At 39.0% G+C, this 27970-nt stretch overlaps 1 protein-coding gene across 1 annotated transcript; it reads left to right on the top strand.

Annotated features, from left to right (window-relative positions):
• The first annotated feature begins 210 nt into the window (after positions 1 to 210).
• On the top strand, positions 211 to 27738 carry tmeff1b (transmembrane protein with EGF-like and two follistatin-like domains 1b). The gene is made up of 10 exons (XM_017684376.2): positions 211 to 1020; positions 18725 to 18834; positions 19028 to 19157; positions 21206 to 21232; positions 23294 to 23393; positions 25640 to 25788; positions 25966 to 26022; positions 26255 to 26375; positions 26657 to 26818; positions 26929 to 27738. Exons 1-10 carry the CDS (start codon positions 858 to 860, stop codon positions 27011 to 27013), a joined length of 1104 nt encoding a protein of 367 aa, XP_017539865.1. The 5' UTR covers positions 211 to 857; the 3' UTR covers positions 27014 to 27738.
• The last annotated feature ends 232 nt before the right edge of the window (positions 27739 to 27970 follow it).

A 27970-nucleotide genomic window follows, 5' to 3' on the forward strand; every position in this document is an offset into this window, starting at 1 on the left:
GTTTTTTCCCAGCCCTGGTCAGTGAGGACCAAGCAGGAAGGGAGAGATAGAGAAAGGGGGCGGGGGGTGGGGGGTCGTGAGGTCAATGAAATGGTGAAGATGGTAAATGGTGAAAAGACCTAAAGGAGAAATTGACAGTTGGTGTAATACAGACATTTATTCGTTTATTTACTAATAAATCAGGCCACTTTTCTGCACAATGGACCTCACTGAAATGAGCCCTGGCTATCCTCTCAGATTAAGGGCATTCTCATTCAACAACGCAACCGAGAGGTAACAGCCTTTCTCTATAGCTCCTACACTCCGATGGGAATTGGGGGAGGTGGTCTTACGTCACGTGACTTTAAACCATCTTTGCGGACCCTTTGTTGTTGGCTTTTCGGCAAGGTACTCGCGACTGAGCTTTCTTGCTCTGTTCCTCTTTAAAGCGTACAGGCATCGTTTTTGTAATAGCCCTGTACTCCGTATCAGTAGGGAAAGCAGGCGAGTCTCCCTTCTGGCCGTTCGGCTTTGGACTCGTACGGGCGAGGATACACGGCCGACATGCACACAAAGACGGAGCAAGAGGGAGCCAACTGGATCCAAGGATGAGTAGAGAGCTAGCTACAGCTACAGAATGAAACGCGTCCAAAAATAGACACAGGCTCTTTCTGAACCGGGCTGAGAGCCTACTGAGAGTTCTTATTGCGCCTGCTTTTCCCAGGAATACTCCATATCAAGAGCCCAACCGCAGTTTGAACGGAGAAGCCGTCGTCTTTGTATGAATTAGCCGTAGCGTTGTGTTTTTGTTCCACAGCGTGTTTGAATTCTGAACAAAAAAAGGGGAAATAATCTGCACGTCGAGCGCCACCCCAGTCATGATGTTGGGTTATCGGCTCAGAGGGCTCGGAGCACCGCAATGCCACCACCGTCTCCACTGCACTGTTTTCTGCATCTTGACCATCGCCACGGTGCTCGGCGTTCAGGCGTCGTATCCTCAGAACAGCGACTGCGTGTCCGGCAAAGGAAAAGGCTGCCCAGGTGTGTCTCATAACCCCACTACAATACTGTAACATCACCTAAGCTCCTTATCGGTTCCATAGTCTGGCTTTGTAAAGTACTACGGCTGTAAAGGTGGTCGTTGGGGCCTGGGGGCACGCGCATATAGCTCCAGACAGCTTTTTCGAGATGAATTGACGTAAACAAGCGCTCCCGAAACATGTACCTCAGTAGCACATCCGCACGGGGTTTCTATCAATGGAGAAATGATCGACGTCGTCGTAGAATCGTTTCATTTGGCCTTCTTTGTTTTGGATCAGGTGAGCCACAGTTTATAAGACAGGCTCGAACCGCACCCTTCAACACCACCCTCATCATCATGCTTCGCTAGCTAGTGCATGCACCAAGGATGTGGGAAGAGTGTGTGTGTGTGCGCGCGCGCGCGTGTGTGTATGTATTCTAGATTATTCTGTTATCTGACAGGTCAACATTAGATTATAACCCCCCCCCCCACACACACACACACACACACACACACACCACCTCCCCACCTAAAGGTGGGCCTTCAGTTTTCAGTGTCCTGTGGTCCTAAACAGCGTCAAGCTGATGAAAGGCAGTTAGAGAATTTATCAAGATGTCTATCTATCTATCTATCTATCTATCTATCTATCTATCTATCTACATGCCATACATACATGTGTGTCATTACAAAGTGAGCATAATTAGGCATAAGGCCTGTTTAATTAGACTGAGTGCCATGTAGTTTAAAACACTGAATTAAGGTTTTATTAGCATTATTATTATCATTGTTATTATTATTATTATTATTATCATCATTATAGTATTTTTATATGTGGCACTACAGGTTCTATTTTGCTTGATCCGACCTATTAAATCTCAGAAACAAAAAACTGTTGCGTCATATCTTAAAAATGTCTTGAAATATTGTAATATCGTTTTGCTTTATCACCCACCTAATCGCGCTATTTTGATTATTTATCTCATTTCCTCAAATTTGTTCCTAAATGTATTTTCTGTTTAATAATCACATTTTGGATGTACAAAATAAGCTTAATCAGAATACATTTTCTTTCAGTTACTTAAGCATTATTCCCATCATGTGAACGCAGGGCTCAGACGAACCTGCACGTTCTACACTCGTGTGGTTTCCATACAGTGAATGCAGTTTCCCCATGGTCCAGTGAGAGCAACTGTGCCTGTGTATTTCAATAAGAGCATATACTAAGGGTGCCCAGGCTTTATGTCCTGGGGGGAGGGCTAAGTGCAGTGTTTGGTGGGCTGAGGTCCAAAAAGACAAAAGTGTCCATATAAAGAAGCCAAACTGATGCCAAAACCTGTCCATCACACCTAGAGTCTCCTCTGAAAACACTGGAACGGCAAGGACAGTTCATTTGTTTTTGTTACACATTGAAGGGTTTGAGATCAAAAGATGAATATAAGACACTAGATCAAAAGTTCAGCTTTTATTTCCTGATATATGCATCTAGATGTGTTGAGCGAGACTTAGAACGGTGCCTTGACACAATTGTTAGGTGAGCAAAAGCAGAAAGACGTAAAGTAAATATAAACGTTGGACATTTAATATTTGGTAGTATGTCCCTTGTTTGCAATAACTGCTTCAAGCCAGTGACCCTCTAACATGCCCAGCTGTTGCATTCTTCTTTTGTGATGCAATTCAAGGCTTTTGCTGTAGCTTCTCTCACTTTGTTTTCAGGGGTTTCTCTATTCAGTCTCTTCTTCATGAGGTGAAATGCATGTTCTGTTGGGTTAAAGTCTGGTGATTGACCTGGCCAGTCTAAAACTTTCTACTTTTTCCCCCTGATGGTGTCCTTTTTGTTGACCGTGTGGTTTGGGCCACTGTCTTGCTGCATGATAAAGTTCCTCCTATATTAGCAGACAGAATGTTTGTGTAGCCTTTTGAATTCATTCTGCTGCTACATAATTCATAAAGATTAGTGAGCCCAGCCCATTCCAGAATCAAGCCATGACACTACCTCCACCATGCTTCACTAGTGAGCTCATATGTTTTGGCTCATATCAGATCCTTTCTTTCTCTAGACTTTGGCCTTTCTGTCACCTCTGATTCTCTGGTTTGCATCTTGTGGTGTGGCCTCTATATTTCTGCTCTCAACGTCTTCTTTGAACAGTGGATTGTAATACTTTTTCCTTTGCCCTGTGGAAGTTGTTGATGTCACTCACTGTTGTTTTTTGCATTTTTCTTCACAGCTCTCACAATTTTCTGTCATCAACTGCTATTGTGTTCCTTGACTGACCCGTTCGATGTCTGGTTGTTGGTATACCAGTGGTTTCTTTCTTTATCAGGACACTGCGAATTGTTGTATTGGCTATGTGCAATGCCTGTGCAGTGGCTCTGATCAATTTTTTGTCTTTTCTCAGCTTCAAAATGGCTTATTTTTCTCCTATAGCCACCTGTCTTGTCTTCATGCAGTCTTCACAAGCGAAAGTCAGAGTAGACAGTCCTGTGTTCCAATATTTTTGATCACTTGAAAAATGTTAGATGTAGATATCAGTTAGTAGAAGCTGAAATCCTGAGGTGTCATCTTCTATTGTAATTTTGATCTCAAGCCCAAATATCTTCAGTGTGTAGCAAAACAAAAGAATCAGGAATATTCTGTCTTTCTCTCACTCCAGCGTGAGTCACTCAGTTTTACTCACTCAGTTTTCAGTCTTTATGCTCTAAACTTGCGGTCTCATTGAGGCAGAATGAACCTGTATGGTGATGTGTATCTGTTTTAGCCATCTCTCTCTGGTGACAGCAACGACAGTGAAAAGTAGAAAGTAGCTTAAACGGTAGTTGTTATTGTATATTTAACAGGGAAATTACACAAAAGCCTTTTTTCAGTGTGTCCACCCTTTGGCTTTATTAGGGTTTCCATTCTTTTCTGGAAACTTGCTTTCAGTTTTTACAAAACCTGCAGGGATATTTTTCCACACCTCCAGAGTTCAGTCTTAGAAGTTGGTTGCATTTTCTGCTTCTCATTCCAAGCTATTCTGTTCAGTAATGTTGAGGTCTGGTGTCCAGTCTGTTGTCCTGAGTATACCAGTAGTGTCTTTGTTTGATTTGCCAGTTTTCTTCTTCTTTGTCTTTTTGCTTTTCTCTTCTTCTTGAGAGTGTACACATCCTTTCAGACCAGTACTGTTGAGTTGTCTCTCTTCTCTCTCAAAGATGAATGATTTGAGTACTGTTATCTGATGGTGAGAGATTTGTTGGTATATGCAGTGCTGTGCAAAAGTCTAAGCAAATTGTTATAAACCATTTATCACAGCGGTGAGTGTGAAAAACACCATATTATTACAATAAAAAAACACTCATTTTCCATTCTTCAGCTCCACTTAGCATAGAGGTAGACTTTGTAGTTCTACAGTTACTGAATGTAATTTATCTGTTTCTCTGCATACTTTGTGAGCCCCCTTTTATTCTGTTTTTCAATGGTCAGGACCCCCACAGGACCACCACAGAGCAGGTATTATTTGGGTGGTGGATCATTCTCAGCACTGCAGTGAGACTAACCTGGCAGTGATGTGTTATTGTGTGTTGAAAATAGTACAAAGAAAACATATCAAATGTTCAAACTGGGTAGTTTTATTATTTTTTGAAAAATTCATGCCCTTTTAGAATTTGATTCCAAAAAAGTTGGGACAGGGCCAATGAAATGCTGGCAAAGTTGTGTATTGCTTAGAATGGTTGATTGGCACAGGTCAGTAACACGATTGGGTATGAAAAAGCATGTCAAAGAAACTAAGTCTTTCAGAAGTAAAGATGAGAAGGGATTCACCACTCACACCATTCAGAGAATCTGGAGAAATCAAATGCACAAATGCAAGTTAAAACTTGAAAACGCAAAGAAGAAAGCAAATATAAACAGGATCTAAAATGCTGCCACCTTCTCTGGGCCTGAACTCATTTAAAATGGACTGAGGGGAAGTGGAAAAGTGTCATGTAGTCTGATGAATCACCATTTGAAATTCTTTTTGGAAGTCATGGACACTGCATCCCCCCGGCTAAAGACCACTCAGCTTGTTATCAGTGCACAGTTCTGGTGCCAGTATTCGTGATTGCATAGGGGTTGCATTAGTGCACATGGCATGAGTGACATGCACATCTGTGAGGGCACCATTAATGCTAAATAATAAATACATGTTTTGGCAACACTGCCATCCAGATGACGTCTTTTTCAGGGAAGGCCTTGCCTATGTCAGCAAGACAGTGTCAAACCACATTCTGCATGTATTACATGTATTAAATCCATATTAAGAGTCCTGGTGCTAAACTGACCTGCCTTGTCTCCTCAGTTCTCAAACGCTTACAGAGTGTTGTTAAAAGAAGAGGTGATGAAACAGTGTTAAACAGGCCCCCGTCCCAACTTTTTTGAAACATGTCGTCTGCATCAAATTCAAAACGGGCACATGTTTTTCAAAAACAATAAAATTTCTCAGTTTCAACATTTGATATGTTGTCTTTGTAGTATTTCCTTTAAAAGAATGGTTCACATAATTTGCACAACATTGCATTCTATATTTATTTACATTCTGCACAGCGCCCAACTTTTTTGGAAATGCTGTTGTATATTAATCGTACAATCTGACTGTCTAGTCATATTGCTCTTGTGTTATTGTGTCAACCAGAGGATGACGGGTTATTCTTTTGGGTCTTGGTTCCTCTCAAGGTTTCTTCCTCTTGCTTTTAGGGAGTTTTTCTGTGCCACTGTCACCCTTGGCTTGTTCACTGGGGCTTGGACCCGGATTATCTGTAAAGCTGCTTTGTGACAATGGCTGTTGTAAAAAGCGCTATGTAAATAAACTTGACTTGACTGGGCCAACAATACATAATGCATCTAATCCCAGTCAAGGAACTGCATACAACAATACTGTACATATTATTCGAATGAATGTACTTCTAATGGTGGTGTTCCATTTTTGATAATCATGTATTGTAGTGTGCGGGTTTGAACACAGCAAAGGACTCCTTTAGAAGTCCGGTATGTAAGGCTGTAGTTGGAGCTAGACTCTACAAGAAGGCAGATCTCCAGGACCAGGGTTGGTGACCGTTGCTTTAGTGCATCACTGCTTTTCTTTGAGCGTGACTGATGTATTTTTTTCCCCTGTGAAGCCATGCACTCTAAAAAAAAGGGATTGTCTGACCTTCTGCCTGGCTCAGTTTTATCTGAGATCTTTGTTAGTACAGTGAGTGTGACGACTGTGATACATTTTGGAGCCTTTTTGCTCTGCTAGGTCACACTCCAACCAACCAGCCAGTTTATATAGTCTGTCAAGGGAATAACATTGAACTGGAGTGCTTTATGACTGAGAGCAGAAGCTACATCTGACCACCACACCTACAGTCTCGTAAAAGGTCAAACTAATGAAACATGCTGAAAAACATAAGTTATACTCGATTAACACCTTGAAGATATATGTCTTCTGACTGTATTTCGGTACCATTTAAGCTATCTTACTGAAAAAATAATGACATTTACAGTTTATGTGTATTTATTCCAATGTTATGTGGTGTTTTTCCAAGAAAGAAAGTTTTTAGGGTTATCACAATAAAGCATACTGGCTGCCTAACAACCCTATAACAGGCTTCACATCTTTTAAATCATATTTTGTTTTAATTAAAGGTGTCTGTCTTCTTCAGTGTACAGAAAAGGTTCCTTTATTCTGTTCGTAGACCATGGAAAGAAAGCAGTTACAGGAGACATTGTTGTCAAATATAAAGCACTGGGCACAAAGAAACAGCTGATTTAATTGCATTTGGTTTGGGAAATGTAGGGAGAGTGTTTAACCCCCTAAATGGCCAGGGTTTAAAGGACCCCAGTGCTTTATTACATACTTTTATAACCTATAAATAGCTCAACCTTTGCACTGAAGCCCTATAGTTACTGCATAATAAGCCTTAGTGTGTGACAAACCTGGTATTTTAAAGGGTTAATAAAAATCAGGGGGACAATGGTTTCCCTGGGGCATCAAGGCTGCCCTCAGCGTTCTTCCAGCAGTGCTTCTGAGAGACTTCTGATTGAAGGGCTTACCACAATAAATTGTTAGATCTATATATTTTTGTCTTGAATTGATTAAAAAAATAGATTTTATTTTAACACATTTTAAAATTTAAACATTTGAATCAAGTAAATGAAATGTACCACTTCCTTGCAGTGCATAACATTCATTAAGAAGTTAGGCTGCCCTCGCTACAGGTCACTCATGAATGTAGTGATAAAGCAGCACGTATGCGTGAACATGTCTCTGGCAAGGAGACATGCTTACCCAGGTTTAGTCCAAAGGTGTTCCACGCTGGATTCACCTGAACACACATGCACTCAGCTGTAAAAAGGAATTAGTTAACATGACATTATTTTCACTGAGCAATTTTGGATCATTACCATATGTATTAGTTTTGCTTATTTGTACCGTAGCACCACTGAAGAGACACAGTGTGCAGTGGAAATGAGAGTACTGGCCAAATGATCAATGCAGTCATAATTCATTGTACCAGCATTTACCAAATGCCGGACACTGGTCATTGTCCAGTTAATGACATGTTAAATGTAGTTTTACTCTGGCGAAGAAGAAAGTTTTTTTTACCTGTTTTTCTTAGGACTCTTTTCCATTTGTTGTTTCATTTCGTGTTTTATTTTTTACTGTTGAGCAGTACTTATTACACTCACCAAACACTTTAATAGGAACACATGGACACTCATTCTTGCATCTAATCAGCCAATTGTGTGGCAGCAGTGCTGTGCATAAAATTATGCAGGTTTTAGGTAACATTCTCATGGACCATCAGAATGGAGAAAAAATGTGATCTCATCTCTGTCATTTTGACCATGGCATGATTGTTGGTGCTAGACTGGCTGGTTTGAGAAGTTCTCTAACTGCTGATCTCCTGGGTTTTCATGCCCAAGAGTCTCTACAGTTTACTCAGAATGGTGCAATAAAGTAACGATATCCAGTGAAACATCTGGTTGATGAGAGGAGAATGGCCAGACTGGTCCAAGCTGACAGAAAGGCTCCAATAACTCCGATAACCACTCTATAAAATTGGGGTGAGCAGAAAATCATCTCAGAATGCACATAAAACCTTGATGTGGATGGGCTACAACAGCAGAAGACCACATTGGCTTCCACTTCTGTCAGGAAGGAACAGAAAACTAAGGCTGCAGTGGGCACAGGCTCACTAGAACTGGGCCGTCGAAGACCGGAAAAACACAGCCTGGTCTTATGCATCTCAATTTCCACAACAAAACAAAAATACTGTATAAGTGTAGATGTCAGCTATGCTTTGCTGATATATTAAACCAGTGTTTTCTGTCTCATGAAGCAAAGACCAGCGTTAATGTTTTAACCAGCATTCTCAACCTGTTTGTTCATCGCAGTGAGCTGTACTGACTGCAGCATGGTCGTACTCTACCAGCTGATCAGAAGCTGCGCTGATGAGTTTTTTACCTCAAGCTTACTGGTTCATACAGGGCAGACAGGACACCTTTTCTCTGGTGACCACTTTAATGATAGCTTACTGTCTCACTTTGCAAAGGCCAGAGCCACTGATGCCATGAGGTTTAATAATTTACCTGCTATCAGGTTGAATTTTTTGCAAGCAAGTGTGACAAATTTTGAAGCCAGGGTTTGATGTTTCATGGCAAGTCTCATTGCAGGGCAGTGTTACGAGAGTGGGGCAGTGTTGGGAAAGTTGGCCTGTGAATATAATCTCATGGCGGTGTGGTGAGAGTAGGGCAGTGACGATTACCACAATACCACCATCATGTGATGCATACCGCGGGATGGAGCTCATTATAGTCATAACCACAATTTTACAGTTACAGTTAGAGTTCATAGGGGGAGGGACAGGCCACTGAACATATGGGGGATTTCTTTTTTATGTGTGTCTGACTATTATTAGTTATTTCTAGGCTTGAGTACTTGTGATATACAGATGTGTTAAATGGAATATAATACACAGTCATAGAGACAGAAACATAACATAACGGTAGATTTAGGATTTAATTGTAGACGCTTATAAAGAGCATAATTCTCTAATGTGGTTTTGCCCATACAGTCAGTGCTAACTGGTTGATCATGGCCACAGATGTAGTTCCTAAGCTAAGTGTTATGTCGCCCAGTTTGGGCACATTTCGGCTTAATATACCAGTATATTTAACCCCCACTGAGACTGTAAGGATTTAAGCATTTCTGAAGACCCAGACCATTTGTAAACTGGATGTGCACAAGTCACAGCTCAGTGCCAAAACTATTGTCTGTGCTCTAAATGAAGTTAAACATGTTTAGAACATTACCTAGCAAAGTTTTTCTTAACTCAGCAGTTAACTTTGCTTACTCTAGACTAAACTGGATTGTCAGACTTAGCATTTTAGAAATGGTCCCAAGTAGGTTTTTCAAAATGTCTCCTCCAGCACATGTGGCACTAATTCTATTGAGTCACCTTGTTATATTTATTTGACCTTTTCTTGTTCATTATATTTTGTCGAGGGGTTTCTGACATCAGTGAAGATTCAATTTGGAGTTGTTTTTTTTTCCGTCCCACATATGAGCCATTTTTCCCTTCTGCTGAAATACCATGGACCATCTTGAGTAATTTGGATTGTTTTCATAATAATAAGTGTGAATACGTTTTTTTTTCCAATCAGTCAAAACGTGACGTTTCATCTTACACATTTTTAAATGACAAAAAGTAGTTTTTTTTTCACACAGTTAACATGAAGTAAATACACTCACCGGCCACTTTGTTAGGTACACCTTACTAGTAAAAGGTTGGACCCCCTTTTGCCTTCATAACTGCCTTAATTCCTCGTGCCATAATTTCAACAAGGTGTTGGAAATGTTCCTCATAGATTTTGGTTGGTTGTTTGAGTTACTGTTGCCTTTCTATCCTCTCGAACCAGTCTGCCCGTTCTCCTCTGACCTCTCGCATCAACAAGGCATTCTCTTTTTCGGACCGTTCTCTGTGAACCCTAGAGATGGTTGTGCGTGAAAATCCCTGTAGATCAGCAGTTTTTGAAATACTCAGACCAGCTCGTCTGGCACCAACAACCATGCCAAATATTCAAAGTCACTTAAATCCCCTTTCTTCCCCGTTCTGATGTTCGGTCTGCACTTCAGCAAGTTGTCTCGACCACCTCTACATGCCTAAATGCATTGAGTTGCGGCCATGTGATTGGCTGATTAGCTATTTGTGTTAACAAGCAACTGAACAGTGGGTGGCCAGTGAGTGTATATTCGATATATTAAATATCTTAATTGTTCTGTGGTCATAGGGTTTGACAAAGATAATAACTGCAATAACTATTAGGTAAGTCACGTACGCTGATGTGGCAAACAGTGCAGTATTTCTGATCACATACACGTCACCCTCCTGCTTACAGCAAATCTAGCTAGATCAGTCTAGTGCATTGGTATCAACTTTCACTCAGTCTAATTTCAATGCAAGATTACACCATAACAAATGATTTGTTTTGGCGAAAGTGATTAGATTCTACTAGGATTAAATTAATATTTCACTTTTCAGCACTCGCTATAAAAAAGCTTATATCTTTCATTTACCTTGCATTTTTTTTTCCAGAGGTTCTGTGACATTTGTGTGGATTTATTGACTAAAACGGTCATGATTGTTTTTTTACATGATCATTATACATGATTGTATGTTAGTCCAGGATGTGGGCTCTATAAAAGAAAAGAGCACTGGGCCTCATTCCCCAGAACGGCTATGCAGTTTTCACTAAGATTCTGACATTCACCAGTGGTTTCTTATTTGAGATTTGTTCTTAAGTAAGGACAGAATCTACACACACTCAAGAGCACAAAGCTGTGAACAGTTCTGTGGTTTAAGAACATGAATTTGACATAGACTAAATCTTGGAACCTTTCCCAGGAACAAATTTAAGAAAAAACTTGGAAAGAATGAGGTGAATGAGGCTTTGTGTTTCCACATACTGAATAACATTCAAATTCAAACATAAATTTGGATCAGATTAATTGTTAAAAACGTTCCCATACTAAAATAAGTTGTGCAGTAGTTTATGAAATACTTTGCACCATCTTCTATGATGAAACATTTCAGGCCGAACAGACCTAATTACATTACATTCTTGTGTTCCAACGGCAATATAACATTCCTAAACTAGCTAGAACAAGATGAAAAAAATGGTTAATTCAGTTCCTTTAACATGGGCTGTATGTAGGCTTAATGTGCTAAAACAGGGTGTGCTGGTACTTGAGTTGGTAATGATAAGGAATGTTGCTGTTTGTGAATTAATCATTTGCTCTAGCGTTGCTCACATCATACCAGGACTACTAAGATACAATCACGGTATGCGAGGCACATGCCAAGAATGAAATTCTCTCTCAATTATTAATGGCAGTCTGAGACCCCGCCATTCTTTACTTTTCTGAGACTCAGCAGGTTGTGCTTGTCATGTGCCCATACAAAAAGACCTTTGTTCGTTCATTTCACACTCACAACATACAAATGAGTCCAGCATTTTTCAGTAAAGACAGTCTCAGACAGCATATAATAGCAATGTGAACATGTTTACTTAGGGTAAAAAGCGTCTGAGATTGGGCCCAAAACTGGTCATGAAGTGAATTGTCCTCTCTTTTGTCTTCTGGAGTGACATTTGGCTCATAGAGAGTCAAGTTTCTTTAGGTCTTAAAATAATTTTTCCAACACAATGTGATATATCATGAAATGTACTTTAACACAACTAATTTTAGTTACTTTATTGATAAAATATGTAGCTAATTTACCTTGTAGTTGTGCTTGTTGACTGTTATCAGGCGCGCTTTTGTCTACCCATCACCATTCATCAATGGAAAAGAGCCCCCATAGGACCACTTTTGACAGCGTGAATCCATATTAATGGTGATACAGCCTGTAGTTGATGTTTTTGTTTGTTTGTTTGTTTGTTTGTTTGTTTGTTTGTTAGTTTGTTTCTTTCTTTTGACCTGGGCCAATACTCTTTGGCCACCACACCACCACCACCACCCCATTTAAGGGGCAATGTTTTAATTTTTTATTCAATTTGTAATACATTCACAACAGTGCAAGAATAAAGCAGTATATGAGTGAGTATATGTATTTTATAACATTGGAAGACAAAGAGGGATTAGCTTTCGGTGTACTGTAAAAAGTGTGACCAGGTGTTCTCAGATGATTGTTAATTTTTAGATTTGCTGAGTTTTTTTCAGGTTGGGGTGAACAGTAAAGAGTGCTTTATGATCTTTTTGGGGATCGTGCCACCATGCTGATAATATGAGTGTTTATTGTTGATTCAAAACATAGGTTTCCATAATGGAGTGTGAATGGAAGGAGGAAAAAATGTTAGGCTGGTACTTATTATGTTGTATTTATAGCAATTTTGTGTTTTCATAGTTTCATGTTTTTGTCTGTGTAGGAGATGGTGTCAATTTTCATATTTTGAATTAAGCTGTCCTTAATGTCTAAGCATAGCTGGTCTGTGCTGCTTATCCAAAATTGAATTTTGAAAGTATTTGGTGTGATAAAAAGTAATAGTAAAAATTTGGAGCCCCACGTCCTCCAAGATGTTTGGGATAATTTGATTCTATTTGTTTTTCCAGGAAAATTTTATATCTACAGTATCTCACAAAAGTGTAACAAATATTTTATTATATCTTATATCTTGGGACAAAACTATAGAAATGAAACTTGGATATAACTTAGTCAGTGTACAGCTTGTATAGCAGTATAGATTTACTGTCCTCAACACACAGCCATTAATGTCTAAATAGCTGGAATCACAAGTGAGTACACCTCACAGTGAACATGTCCAAATTGTGCCCAACTGTGTCGTTGTCCCTCCCTGGTGTCATGTGACTCGTTAGAGTTACAAGGTTCCAGGTGTGAATGGGGAGCAGGGCTGTTAAATTTGGTGTTTTGTGTACAATTCGCTTATACTGGCTGATAATTATACTTCGCTGATACTTAAAATGGCACCTCAGGATGTGAGAAATAGAATTTTTGCTCTCCACAAAGATGGCCAAGGCTATAGATTGCTAACACCCTGAAACTGAGCTGTAGCACAGTGGCCAAGGTCATACAGCAGTTTTCCAGGACAGGTTCCACTCCGAACACGCCTTGCCAGGGTCGACCAAAGAAGTTGAGTCCACATGTTCAGCGTCATATCCAGAGGTTGGCTTCAAAAAATAGATGCATGAGTGCTGCCAGCATTGCTGCAGAGGTTGAAGAAGTGGGAGGTCAGCCTGTCAGTACTCAAATTATATGCCGCACAATGCATCAAATCAGTCTGCATGGCTGTCGTCCCAGAAGGGAGCCTCTTCTGAAGTTGACGTACAAGAAAGTCTGCAAACAGTTTGCTGAAGACAAGCAGTCCAAGAACAGGGATTACTGGAATGTCTGACGAGACCAAGATAACAACCCCAAACACACCTCAAAGATGACAACTGCCTTGCTGAAGGTAAAGGTGATGGACTGGCCAAGTATGTCTCCAGACCTAAACCCAATTGAGCACCTGTGGGGCATCCTCAAGCAGAAGGCGGAGGAGCGCAAGATGTCTAAGGTCCACTAGCTCTGTGATGTCATCATGGAGGAGTGGAAGAGGATTCCAGTAGCAACCTGTGCAGCTCTGGTGAATTCCATGCCCAAGAGGGTTAAGGCAGTGCTAGATAATAATGGTGGTCACACAAAATATTGACAGTTTGAGCACAACTTGGACATGTTGATTGTGAGTTGTACTCACTTGTGTTGCCAGCTATTTAGAGATTAATGGCTGTGTGTTGAGTTATTTTCAGAGGACAGTAAATCTATACTGCTATACAAGCTGTACGATGACTACATTGAGTTATATCCAAGTTTCATTTCTATAGTGTTGTCTCATGAAAATATATGATAAATGAGAGGTGTACTCACTTTTGCGAGATACTGTACTTTGTCAAGAGAGAAGAATCATCCAGAATGTGGGGGACAGAACATTGATTTTAAGAAGGATGTTGATTTTAATTTTAGATATTTGGACAATTAAACATAAGGGTAATCCATTCCATTCGATGTTGTCTTTTATGTCTTGTTGTAAAGGGACATAGTTGAGTTTGTGTAGATAATCTGGCTTTGGAAAGATATGAATACTAATAATATTCAATAGACATGCTTAAAACGTTTCAGAGGCAGAAGCTGTAATGTGAGCAGCTGGACTAAGACATGCTGGTATTCAGTAATTTGGTGTACCACAATATTAAACATGGGCAGTAATGTTATTATGGACACTTTGAAATACTGTCACAACTGTTTAGCCATAGAGACACAGAGCAGCTCTGCTTTCACAGCCTCACTTCACTGTCATGGTCTGATCACGTGTTGTGGTTCCCTCTGAGGGAAGCTTGTAAACAATCACAAAGAACACAGCTGCAGCGCGGCAGAAGGAGGAGCAGACAGAGAACTTTCTCTCCTTAAAAAAGGTGATAAAAGTCAGATCATCAAGATTTACTCACATCTCATTCAGCATGGAGAAGGGGAAAATGCCCAGTCACATGCAGGGGCTTGGGCTGGGCATGTAAAGATCTGGGGATCAGCTCAGTTCATTGTAGAATTGTCTTGGGATATCATCCCTAAGCAGGGCTGGAGTGGGACTTGTTTTCAGACCAGGAGTTACATGGTGCAGACTAACCCACCTTAAACTGTATTATCTCCTGCTATGCATATGCACAGCACTGCTTTTGTACCAGATAACTTTTTTATCTTCTTCATATCTTACTCTTATCTCTCATTTATTATTTATATGTACACTGACATAAACAATGTGGGTGGCTAGTAAATGAAAACAAATAAAATGAAAACTTGCAAAGGCTTTTGACTTAAGGGTGACAAAACTATGGCAGAACATATGCTGCAAATGAATGCAAGCTAAGTAAACAAAGGTCCTGTCAACATGTTTCACTGCCTACCTGCTCGGATATGCCTTCATCCTTTTTTAAAAGGTTTTTTTTTGCAATTCTTGTCACAGCTGTCCATCCTCACATCACGCAAAAAAAAAGAACTCAGTAAAGCGCTTCCTGTTAGCCAGTACCAGGTCATCGAGCTGAATTTTATAAGCTAATCCTGAATTTCCCTTCCACCTTAAAAAATAAAGCAGTCACTGGCTAGTACCTATATAGGTGTCAGGATGAAGCTGCTACAACATTTAAGGTAGAATGAGAATATAAGGCTACGTTTTTCCTCATTTAATCTCTTTCTATAACTGAACGAAAGTCACAATATGTGCAGTTACAGTTGCAGTCACCAAATGAAACGTGTAGCTGCCATTTTTATATTTAATAAGACTTCAAAATCATTTTTAAAAAAGAACAAGAAAACATTGTAGATTTTCTCTCTCCACATCTTCAAGCTGTTCTACACATCTCTCTAATGTCCTGCTAACACACAAACAATTCAAACAATTTGTCTGTAGTTTTTTATCTTTTAAAAGCTAAGTAATTATTCAGTAAAACTCATCTTGCTTAAAACCAAACAAGAAACATTATTTTATATAAAAGTGATAATGCTAAAAACAAAGCTTTCTATCTAGAAGGTGTGCGATCCAACGGGCCTGACAAAATATCAGGTAAACTTTTATTCATACACAACACCAGGCTCAGCCTGGGCTTGTTTACAAATAAGTGATTTTTTGTGTACATTGTAAAATACATTTTGGAGTTTTAAGTTAATAAGGTGTGTAAACTGGCTGTCCTAATTTTTTATATTTTTATTATTATTCCTAAGATTCTGACTTAAAACATTGTTAGATTACTATTACATGTTCAGTGGACATGAGATTTTAAAGCAGCCAGTTTACATACATTTATAAGTTGAAATGATTATTGTTTTACAGTGCAGTAGATTTGCATCTTTTTACAGAGACGTCAGTCACTCAGGCATTTTCTATTTAGTGCTATTAGAACATTTAAAAACGTGTCTATGTCATTAACACGTTTTTATAATATCAGTTATCATAGTTTTGTTATCTTTATGTATTATAGTGATAATTATCATAAACTGCACATGCCTAAGCCAGACACGTGGCTGTAGTTAGTGATCAGATTATGGACTGATAGTAGGGACAATAAAGGGCCGGTAATGTACTATAAGATTTTATGGTGGTATGACTTTGAGTGGATACCTGAGATTTTATTGCACTGTCTAATGGAAGCAACCAGGGGTTCAGTGAAAAAGAGCAAACAGTAATGGAGATAATGAGCATCCTTATCAGTCACCTGTTTGTAGTGAAAATGGTTTTGATGTCTGTGTGTTAGAACAGAGACAGTGGGCAAATATTCTATCAAATGCCTTGTCAGACTTTGAATGGTGACTTACTTTAAAATGTGTTGCTGTTATACAAGTGACTTAAGTTAAGTGTGTGTGTGTGTGTGTGTGTGTGTGTGTTTTTTCTGAAACATTGCTCTCAGTTTAATCTGTAATAAATGACTTTACTTATGATTTTATATCAGACCTGACTGAAGATATTGGGCAGCAACTGGACTGGAGCTTTTTGCATAAGAAAAAGGGCGTCTGTTGAACTGCCAACTTAATGTTTGATGTATCATGATATTCATTATTCTGCACTTTGAACTGCAAATGTGATAAGTGAGGAGAGGAAAATTGTACAGGACAAGATTAACTTAATAGACCCTTATTAGTCCCACAATGGGGAAATTTCACCTCCGCATTTAACCCATCCGTGAAGTGAAACACCACATACACTCTAGTGAGCACACACACACACTAGGGGGCAGTGAGCACACTTGCCCGGAGCGGTGGGCAGCCCAATCCGCAGCGCCCGGGGAGCAGTTGGGGGTTGGGTGTCTTGCTCAAGGACACCTCAGTCATGTGCTGTCGGCTCTGTGGATCGAACCGGTGACCTTCTGGTCACGAGGCTAGTTCCCTAACCTCTAGCTCACGACTGACCCATTTTAGGCTAGCTGTAACGTGATGTGTGGACATCCATTGCCACTGGATCTTATTTTATCGCAGATGAGTGGCAGCAGCATCTAATGTGCTCCAAACAAGAGCAGCAAACATATCGGATGTAAATTCATTATGGATCATCACAAACACAATGCATCGATAATCGTTTTATAAACGCATCGTAATCAAGTCGAATCGTGAGGTGCCTAGAGATTCCCACCCCTAGTTTTCAGTATTCACTGTGTCAGTATTTAGGCCCCCTGTCCAGCTTTATTATAACCTTCTTTCTTGTCAGGAGACCTGCTTTCAGTTTTTGAAAGAAATCTGCAGGGATATTTTCTACATCTACAAAGTTCAGTCTAAGAAGTTGTTTGCATTTTCCGCTGCTCATGCAGCAGGGTTGGGTTGGGTTGGGAATACAGGTAACAGCGTTACATCATAAGGATACAAAAAGGCTGTATATGTGTTCTGTTATAAATACAGGAAAATGGACTGTAATCAGATTACAAATACATTCTAAAAAATAGGGTGACTTCATTCAGCCTACATGCTAATGTAGTGCCAACATTTGAAGTTTTTATTATGACATGAATTGTGTAGATTTATGTAAATGGAGGTTATAATGTTGAAGTGAGCTAACATCAACTGAAAAGAAAGGAAAGTCTAATGAGTGGTTGAGTCAGATTTTCACATAAATTATTATTTTTTTATTTATTATCATGTTCATGCATATTATCATTGTAATGCATGCATACAATCAGAGACTATATGTGTATATGTAGGCTTTTTGCAACCACTCTGTCCTTGCAGCGAGAGCATATCGCTTCTGTCAGAACAAAAAAGTCCATTTTTGACATTTCTCAGTTTTTGACATCATTTGAAAATGCCTGTTGGCCTTTACATTGTCTGTGAGTTTCATGATGAGTGGACCAACAGAAATATCCCAAAATTAGTTGGAAAAAATGTCTGGTTCCATTGACTTACATTAAAAGTGGAGCACATTTTTTGCTTCTGCTGTAAAGTTATCGTTCTGGAGATACGAGGTTTTGTTCTGACGGCAGCGATATACGTCATTTTAAATGAATAATTTGTATTATCTGAAGTATCTGCCAGTGGAATGAGAACATGATGTAACATCGCATTGCAGTGAGGATTATACAAGCTATGCTTGTGCAGTTGGTTGCCTGTGTAAGCAATCTGTGAGTTCAATCAATAGTTAGGAGTGACTAGACACTTTTGGACATATATTTTTTTTGGACATTTTTGCAGTGTAGTGAATTTCACTGACCACAAACATCCTCCACTCAGTTTGAAAACAGACTTATTTTATTCATTTTAAAACCAAATTCAGTCAAGCTGCGTGTGCAGCGAGGGAAAATGGCATGGATCATTTGGAGGAAGATGAGTCAACTACTTCCAGGGTCTTGGTCTTTAGAGGGATTGGATGTGGGCACTAGGCTCCATGTGTGGCCCCACTGGAGCAATTTAAACATCAACGAAGAAAGATTTCAATATCTTGATTTTTATGTATTCCCTGATGATTTGTCTCATAGACATGCCATATTAACAAGGCCCACATTAAGCCCAGCCAATGGCTAGATTGAGATGCATCAATCATTTTAATGTGTTAGGCTCAGGCATAACTCTGCATGTGGAAACAATCAAGAATAGCGCCATGGAGTCACAGTAGGAGATCTCTTCAAAGTGTCTTTGTTGCTTGGTAGTAAATATCTGTGAAGTTGTTTGCTTATTTGTTGTTCTCTCCTCTTTGCATTTCAGATATGTCTGAGAAGAAGAGCGATCTGCGGGTATGCGACCCCTCCACATGTCGCTATGGAGGAGTCTGCCGGGACACTGGGGCGGATCCTAAGTGTGTATGCCAGTTTCAGGTAAATTTAGACTTCATACCATATCTAGCTTTTGGTGCTTGCCCATAAGAATGGTTCCTGTTAAACCGCTGCACTGATAATTATTCTTAATCTTAGAACGTTCTTAGTTTCTAGTTACTTACTGAGACACTGACTGAGTAAAACTTTTGTTGATGAGAAAATCTTTCGTTGGTACATCTGTCCTTTCTCACAGTGCCATAAGAGTTACATACCTGTGTGTGGATCTAATGGGGACACTTACCAGAACGAGTGCTACCTGAGGCAAGCGGCCTGCACACAGCAGCGTTCCATCTCTCTAGCCTCTACTGGATCCTGTTATCCTGGTGAGTCCACACCACTTGAGTCTAGTATACTTATATACTCTGCTAGTATACCAACAATTGAACAACAATGGACCATCAACACTCAAATAATCATTTGCATGATTAAAGGGTTCTTTGTATCTTGAAGAGGTTCTTCAGAATGTGTTCTATATAGAACCTTTTTGAAAAGGGTTCATTATAGCACACAAAAGGGTTGTATTGTTCATCAAGCTTGAACCCTTTGAGCCCTTTTATAATGCAAAGAACCCTTTAACCATGCAAAAGGTTCTTTAACTGTTCATCCTACATTATAGAACCTTTTACTTTACTAAAGAACCCTTGAACCATCTGGGTTTTAGAGTGTAATCAAGGTAAACTGCAGCTTTCATTACGTGGGGTAAGTTTTAATGTGGTATTAGTTTTAACACGGTGCTACAGCTAAGCTGTCCGCAGTAAACAATGAGAGAACGCTATAACCATGTAATTTCATAACACTTCATTTTAACATTGAACTTTTTTATTAAAATGTATTGTAGATTTCAGGTAAATAAAAAGGGGGAAACCAGAACAAGCTCATTTAAATCTAAATAAACATATTTTTTGTTGTGACGTAGCTTATAAATAAACGAAACTGTGTTAATACCAAGTAAGCTTTATAGCATTTATTTTTTAGAAATGAATGAAATACAGAAGATAAAAGTCTGTTTTAATCACGTTTCTCATTACATCAGATTTCTGTCTTTCAAACTAACTAATGCTTAAATAGGTCCAGGCAAATAATACAATAACATGAGACACATCAAACATATTTTGGTAAACTGTGTTATTTTGAACGCATTTTATAATCTAATTAACATTTTAAAAATGTTATTGGCTTTTGTTTTTGAAAAAAAAAGAGGGAAATGTTTTTGAAAGAAAAAGATTTTGAACATTTACTGACAACAGTGTTTTTGCTGCTGTGATTAAAACAGCTCTGAATTGAACGGAACTGTTAAGTCCAGCTATAATTGATGAAATAAGTTAATAATAATAATGTCGTTCACAAATGATTTATTCATTTGGACAAATTGAAATCTTTTATATGATTATTCATGTCTATATGTGTATTTATGTTTATATGTTTTATACGGGTATCAAATAGCATTACATAGTTTTTTGTTTATATTTTTCATCACCAAAAGACGTGAATTTCAGGTAAGGAAAGATATCATCCTAGAGAAAAGCAACAGAAGGAATGAATGGTGGTAAACTGAAACACTCAAGCAGGCGTTGACAGTGCTTATCTGCCTGAGCAACGCTTGAATCTATCAATAAATCTGATGTCTGAATACTGATTATCTGACCACTATGTGTGCTAAACTTCACATGGACTAAAAGTGAACGTACTGTTACATTATAAGACAAAGCATTACATCATCCATTTGGTGTAATGTGATCAGTAAAAATATATAAATATTACGTCACATGATGCGGCAAGTTATTACACTTCGGGGTTTATCACATTTTGTTAAGTATAACATTTCTGGCTTTTATTGCATTATTAGGAAATGATTGCATTACTAGCTTCGGCAGGGCGCTAAAATCTGATGAGCTGATCTGCATTTGTGGTGTAACATAGCGTTCTGCATAGTGAGTTCTGTGTCAGAGTTGAACCAGAGCTGTGTTGAGAAGGCAGAACTTACCAAAGTAGAGATCTTGACCGTTTTAAAACTTAAAAGAAAGTATTTCATTTCAAACATTTTGGTTTTTAATAATAAAAATGCTTTTCTTTGATGGAAAGAAAGAGATGCAGTGAAACTAGAGATATTTGGCTAATAGTCTAAACCCAGGACACTATTTGCCTGAGCAGTGGGTTTAATAGTGCCTCATTAAAGTGAAGGACGGGTTCCAGTCTGGCATTCTAGGACCCCTAATAAGAGGAGAAACCCTACCTAAATAAGCAAAATTTAAGCTCTATTGGAGCTTAGACTTCTGATCATTTTAGCCCTGTCTTTAAGAAACTCTGATAATCTCTATGAACCAAATTGAACCAAAATTTTGATGATCTTTTTTTTCTCTTTTGTTTGCAGACAGCAGCTCAGGGTCTGGGGATGAAGGTAAAGGAAACCTTTCTTTTATTTCCATGTGGTATGACTGCTACGAACCTGTTCCTGTGTGTGTGTGTGTGTGTGTGTGTGTGTGTGTGTGTGTGTGTGTGTGTGTGTGTGTGTGTGTGTGTGTGTGCTTTTTTTTAAAGATATACCCCAACTGGCTACTTTATTAAGTATAACTCCTTGGTTCTACACTATTTGTCTAATTCATCAGCTCCACCTACCAAACAGCACTTTGTAGTTCTACAATAACAAGCTCAACAGGACCATCACAGAGCAGGTACTATTTGGGTGGTGGATCATTCTCAGCACTGCAGTGACACTGATGTGGTGGTGTGTTAGTGTGTGTTGCGCTGGTCTCAGTGGATCAGACACAGCAGTGCTGCTGGAGTTTTTAAACACTTCAGTGTCACTGCTGGACTGAGAATAGTCCACCAGCCAGCAGCGGCCTGTGACCGCTGATGAAGAACTAGAGGATGACCAGCACAAACTGTGCAGCAACAGATGAGCTGTCATCCCTGACTACATCTACAAGGTGAACTGACAAGGGAGGAGTGTCTAATAGAGTGGACAGTTAGTGGACACAGTGTTTAAAAACTCCAGCAGCACTGTTGTGTCTGATCCACGCATAACACAAACCCACCATGTCAGTGTCACTGCAGTGCTGAGAAGGAGACGCCACCCAAATATTACCTGCTCTGTGGTGGTCCTGTGGGAGTCCTGCCCTTTGAAAACCAGGGTACAGGTAACAAAATATGCAGTGAAACAGATGGAAACTACAAAATGTATCTATATGGTAAATGGACTTAATGAAATGGACAGAGAGTGTAGAGCCAAGGTGCAGTAGCTGGTTTGCGTATAAAGGAGCTTCTGAGGCCGCTTTCCAAAGCTGCCATTAGAGAAAATTACAGGGTACTGAATTTTCTCTGAGGCGGGCTTTACCACTCTTGGGCTTACACACACACACACACACACACACACACACACACACACACACACACACACACACACACACACACATATATATATATATATATATATATATATATATATATATATATATATATATATATATATAATGAGTGTGTCTCAAATGAATTCCATGTTCCTTATTATTGTGAAAAGTATTCGCTCTATGTTGGCCTATTTGTCACAAATAAGAATAAGTATAAGACAAAGTCATTTTTAATTCACATAGATTCACTCTTATATTTGTGGGTGGAAATAACAACATTTTCCAACAACAACTGGCCGTGTGTGAAAGTAATTTCCCCCTAATTACAATAAGAACCAACAGTGAATCATGGTGGTGGTAGTGTGATAATGCAGTGATGCTTTGCTGCTTTAGGGCCTGTGAAAATCCCACAGGGAAATGTCCAATCATCAGTCCATGATCTGATGCTCAAAGGCTATGCAGCAACAATTTGACGTACCTCTGAAAAACAAAATTAAGGTTTTGGAGTAGCTTAGTCAAAGTTCTCACTTTTTGAACCCCATTGAGATGCTGGGGCAGGACCTTCAACAGGCAGTTCATCCTCAAAAGCCCTCCAGTGTGGCTAAAATAAAAGCAATTCTGAAATGCAGAGTGGGCCAAACTCCTCTAAAGTGATGTGAAAGACTACTTGTGGCAGTTACTTTTCACATGAGTGATAAAGGTGATATAGGTCAATTGCCAAACATTTACTAATGTCTGTGTAGTCAGTCGGGCATTTAAGTGAGATAACTGCTCTGCTTTTTCAGTCGAGCATGTAACATCATGAAGAAATCCTTTTCCACAGGGATTGACTCTCTTAATGTTCCAGTAAATCTAAGCCCCTTTTTAATCAGTTCAGGTCACTCACTTGCAGTTTGCGTATTGTAATTATCTGCTTCCAAAAGCAAGGATCAATTTAACACACACAAGAGCAAAATTAGAAGTAGAGAGACAGTCACATTAACAAAATTCCTTGATTACAACATACATTACTGTACACATACTGTATTGTTTATATATTGTTCAAGTCTTCATATTCATGCAATGTGTTATAGCTCTGTAGAACCAAATTTTTGGTTACCAATGCCTTACAGATGATGAGGGATCAGGCACAGATTCAGGAAAGAAACTCAGTAAATGCAGTAACTGCAAGTATGGCGCTGAATGTGATGAGGATGCAGAGGACGAGGACTCGTGAGTATCTGACATGTTTTATTTATTCATTATACCAAGTCATGGTCAGGGTAGGTATTTAATTTTCCCATTTGCACTTTTTTGGAGAGTATTTCAGTTTCATTTTTCCAATTTCCTAGGCCACTTGAATATTTGTCCCACTGTGCACCTCATAATGTGTGTCCCACCTAGTTTATCTCAGATCGCAAAGCCAATCCAACAGACAACAATGGACTTCCGGAGATTCTAACCCAGTGGTTCCCAAAGTCGGTCCTGGGGACCCTGTGCTCTGCACGTTTATTTTTTTTGTGATGCCCCTCTTACCTTGTTAATTAGTTAATGAGTTGAATCACATGATATTAGATGATATTACAAAACTGTACATTCCCATCCCCAAAACTGGAATTCTCTGTTCTCCCCTGTTGGGATGAAAAATAGCAATTTTGACAGGGCATTAGTGCAAATTTATTTACACTGTAGAAGTAAATGGGAGAAAAGTTCAAAAGTACATTTTATTGATTGATTGAATTCATCATTTTATTAATGTCCTTACCTTGCAGTCTTACGGTTTACCTAGATGGCCTTGTCTAATTGGCACATAACTTTCTTTCCTCCTACTTTAGTTTGTGAAATATTCTGCTTGTATTCTTTTTTAATACTATCAAACCATCTCCAAAAATTTCCGTGGTGTGGTATTACAGGGGTGACCCGGGACCCTTCTCGCCGTCTCATCTAGCATCATTTCAAAATCAAAAATAAAGTACTTCACTTTATACCAAATAAGTGAACACAGTACACAATTTTCAAGCCATTTTTCAATGAATGTGTTTTGAGCAAATGCTAAATGTTAAGAAGGTTAGCAATAAATGTTAAGCAGGTTAGCAGGTTAGCATTAGCTGCGCCAGCTTAGCCCACCACAGAACATGTTTGATTCTGGCTATCTAAAGCACTGACGCAAATTTCGACGATTAAAAATAATGATTGGATCCTGAGAGAGTGAAGTTGAGCAACCGGTGAAGGGACAGAAATGTGTTTAGGTCTGTAGCCTGATAGGCTACCTTAACGTTAGCTTAGCAAGCAGGCTACAGACCCAAACAGTAGCCATCAGTAAGCCAATATCAAACCTGTTCTGTGGCATTTGGGAGAGAGATTAGTAAAGCAGGCCAAACATGTAGCTCGATTGTAGTTAACTGAGGCTAAAATGACCCATTTAGTGAAAAATGCAAGGTCAAGTGACTGGTGTTGGAGTGAAAGCTGAAATGGAACAATACACGTAGCTTTTTGCTATGGCTGAGCTGCTATCATGCCTAGTTTTTCTGATGTTTTTCCAGGCTCTGATTTCCCCAGTTTTCTGTTAGTGGGTTAAAGTTTTTCATGTGAAAAAAAAATTGGCATAATTTTGAAATACTGTCATTAAATATCTTAAATATTGTCATTGTTTTTACCGTGTTACTGTTATACCATGTTACTCTTATACCACCCAGCTCTGAATTTTCTGATTGTGTTTTATATTTGATGTGATGCTTGTTATAGAGCAAATTCTGTACATGTACATGTTGAACCTAACCGGTTATTTGTTCCACTTGGATTTATTGTTGCTATGAACAAACTGTTGCCCTATGTTTCAAGCTAAAGACAGTGGCTGACACTGAAGTACATGTTAAAAAAGTTTACGTTTTTCAAGCAGCTTTGCTCTTTTCTCTATCACATGAGGATTCTGTGATGTTGAATAAAATCAAATTCGATTGCTGTTCATTCAAAAAATCACAAAAGCTGTTGTTTTTTAATGCATTGCAAACAATAGATTAGGTGCTAAAGAATATTTTGAATTATGGTCATACTACACAAATAGAACGAGTTTTGATGTAGTCTGTTGATGTTCGACTTTACATTCTGGACTGATGCAGTAGGTTAAAGAGTTTAGTAACACAACAATGGATCCAGGAATCAAAAGTAAAATAGTATTTATCAATCAGTTAATAGTGTAGTTAATGGAATTGGCTTGTATAGACACAGCTGTGCCCTTTTTCTGGGTAGTTTGATTGATCATGGACTGTTTTCACAAAGCCATTTCATTGCTCTTCTAGAAACAGTTTTGCTCTTACAGAAACTTTTGAGTGTATTATAAAGAAGAGCCACTAGAGGACACCATGTATTAGATGGAAACTTTAGTACGGAGTTTCTCTGTACATGGTTCCAGTCTCTTTTTTAGGCCCAAGTTTGCATGACCCATAACTTGACTCTGACACCTTTTTATTGTTTGGCAGGTGCTCATGTAAAATTGATTGTAGCGGGCATAACGAGAACCCAGTGTGTGGTACAGACGGAAACTCCTACAACAACCCATGCCTTGTACGGGAGGCTTCATGTTTGAAACAGGAGCAGATAGATGTTAAACACCTAGGAAGGTGTCCGGGTAAGGTCAAGGTTTCAGTTATTATGGCCAACACGCTTGCTCTTTTAATGGTATATAACATAGTACAAATCAACTTCATGATGTCAAGACATCCCTTTGTGATGCATGTTTTCATTTGGAGCTTATATTGCTGAGCATTTCTTAGCATTGACTAAACAATGGCATGTCCTGTTTCAGACAAAGAAAAAGGAAAAAAGGCCGATGATGGACTGTCCTACAAGCCTGACTTTTTTGGTAAACATTATTACTTCAAATGAGTGCATGTTAGGTTTTGTCAGACTGATTCCAGAACAGTAAGGTCAGGTTTAATGTGCCCTGTGGAAAATAGTGAGTAACACTGCCTTCAGTGTTAACTGCCAGTCACTATTACTGTACATACTTTCTAAAACAGAAGTACATCAGTTATTACATATAAATACGTATGAACATATGTTGATATGAAACTTAATTTGTTTTATAAATATAGACACAGCTGACCCAGGAGAAGGAAAAGGATATGGCTGGATGCCAGTTCCCTGCACAGATGATTATGTCAACTTTTGCGTTCATGGCCAATGCGAATTCAAATATGGCATCGCCTCTTGTCGGTAAGCGCTGGAATTTAGGACTGGGGTATTGCATTGTCCAGGAATTTGCAAATGAGGCACTGCTCCACAGTATATTTAATAGAGGTGCCACCATTTAAGTTCTTCACATAATATAAAGTTTATTTAATAATTTAAGAGATCTTTGAATTGAACCTTTAAATTATGTGGAGGTTCCTCTAAGGCATCATGCAAGAACCCTTGCTGGCACCTTTATTTGCAGTGTGCAGTGACAATATCAACATAGTGCTCATGACTGAAGTAACTGTTCTGTATTTCATCAGGTGTGACTCTGGATACACAGGGCCACAGTGTGAGGAGGTGGCTGACTTTAATATCCTGTATGTGGTGCCCAGTGGTCAAAAACTGCACTATGTACTCATAGCTGCTATCATTGGAGCTGTGCAGATAGCAATTATTGTGGCTGTCGTCATGTGCATCACCAGGTTAGTGATTAAACTATGCACTTAAATTAAGCATTCAGATCATTAAATGTGATCCCTCAAAAGAAACCATCAGTGGTCAACAGTTCTCTCTCAATTCATTTTCTTTATAGGAAATGCCCTAAGAATAACCGAGGACGTCGGCAAAAGCAAAACTTGGGACATTTTTCATCAGACCCCTCCTCCAGGATGATGTAGCTTGTTTTTATTTGGCCTTTTCTACTTTTTGTACCAGGTGGATTACATTTCTATGTACTTTTTCCTGTTTCTTTTTTTTTCTTATATCTGGACAATAAGGTTATCCTTCTGTTTTATTTTATTAAATTTTATTTGGATGGTGCCTTATTGTTTCGTTTCTTTTGGACATTTTAGGAACTTGTCAGTGGAAAGCACTGCCAACTGAATGATAAAAGCCAGCTCTTTATGTACATTTTTCTCGTTGAATTTGTTGAATTTTTTTGGTACCCATTTTTGGTAAATGTTAAATGTAACTCGGCACACAGACTGTATCACAGAAGCAGATGTCCTCCTCTCTTTAGAATGTGCTTCTTACAAGAAATATTCTCTTTCAACTGCCTTCTGCCTGCCCTTCATGTTTTTTTTTTTCTTTAGCAAATCAAATGCAGCTGAACACCAAATGCAATTGGGTATGTACGATATGTGCGCCGACAAAAAAGACAGCGTTTAGAGTTTCTTTTAAAAAAAAAAAAAAAAGGAAATTCCGGAAAATGGAATGCAATGTGGTTGATTAGCTAATCCTGTCATGTGGAAATGTTTGTAGATTTTACATTCAAATGTTATTGGTGTTGTTATTGTTGAAATGATCATTGTCATTAATTTAATTCTAGGCACTGCATATCGCATGACCTGTGAAACTGTGTCCAGTGATGTAGATTTAATAGAATTAAATTCCCTCTTATGAATCTTTTTTTTATCTTTTCTTGTCGTTCTACACTTGACATTGACGTTGGGGTATTGAATATGAGACTGAAGGCAGCTGCAGTGTTGCACCTTCTTTGGACTGTGTTTCCCTCAGACTTCACATCATAACTGTGCTTCCACTACATAGTACTACACAAGGCTCTTCCTTGCACCTTCCACTCAGCATGCCATTACTCCTTCTGGGATGATCACAAGCATACACCAATCAGGGGT

This window comes from Pygocentrus nattereri, chromosome 3, assembly GCF_015220715.1.
Source record: "Pygocentrus nattereri isolate fPygNat1 chromosome 3, fPygNat1.pri, whole genome shotgun sequence".
NCBI classification, from domain to species: Eukaryota; Metazoa; Chordata; class Actinopteri; order Characiformes; family Serrasalmidae; genus Pygocentrus; species Pygocentrus nattereri.

Excerpts from the sequence above, each read along its gene's own strand:
- tmeff1b (XM_017684376.2), top strand. The coding sequence starts at position 858 with ATGATGTTGGGTTATCGGCTCAGAGGGCTCGGAGCACCGCAATGCCAC. Across the intron at positions 18,835-19,027 it reads AGTGTGTATGCCAGTTTCAG|TGCCATAAGAGTTACATACC; the intron begins GTAAATTTAGAC and ends CCTTTCTCACAG. Across the intron at positions 26,376-26,656 it reads TATGGCATCGCCTCTTGTCG|GTGTGACTCTGGATACACAG; the intron begins GTAAGCGCTGGA and ends GTATTTCATCAG.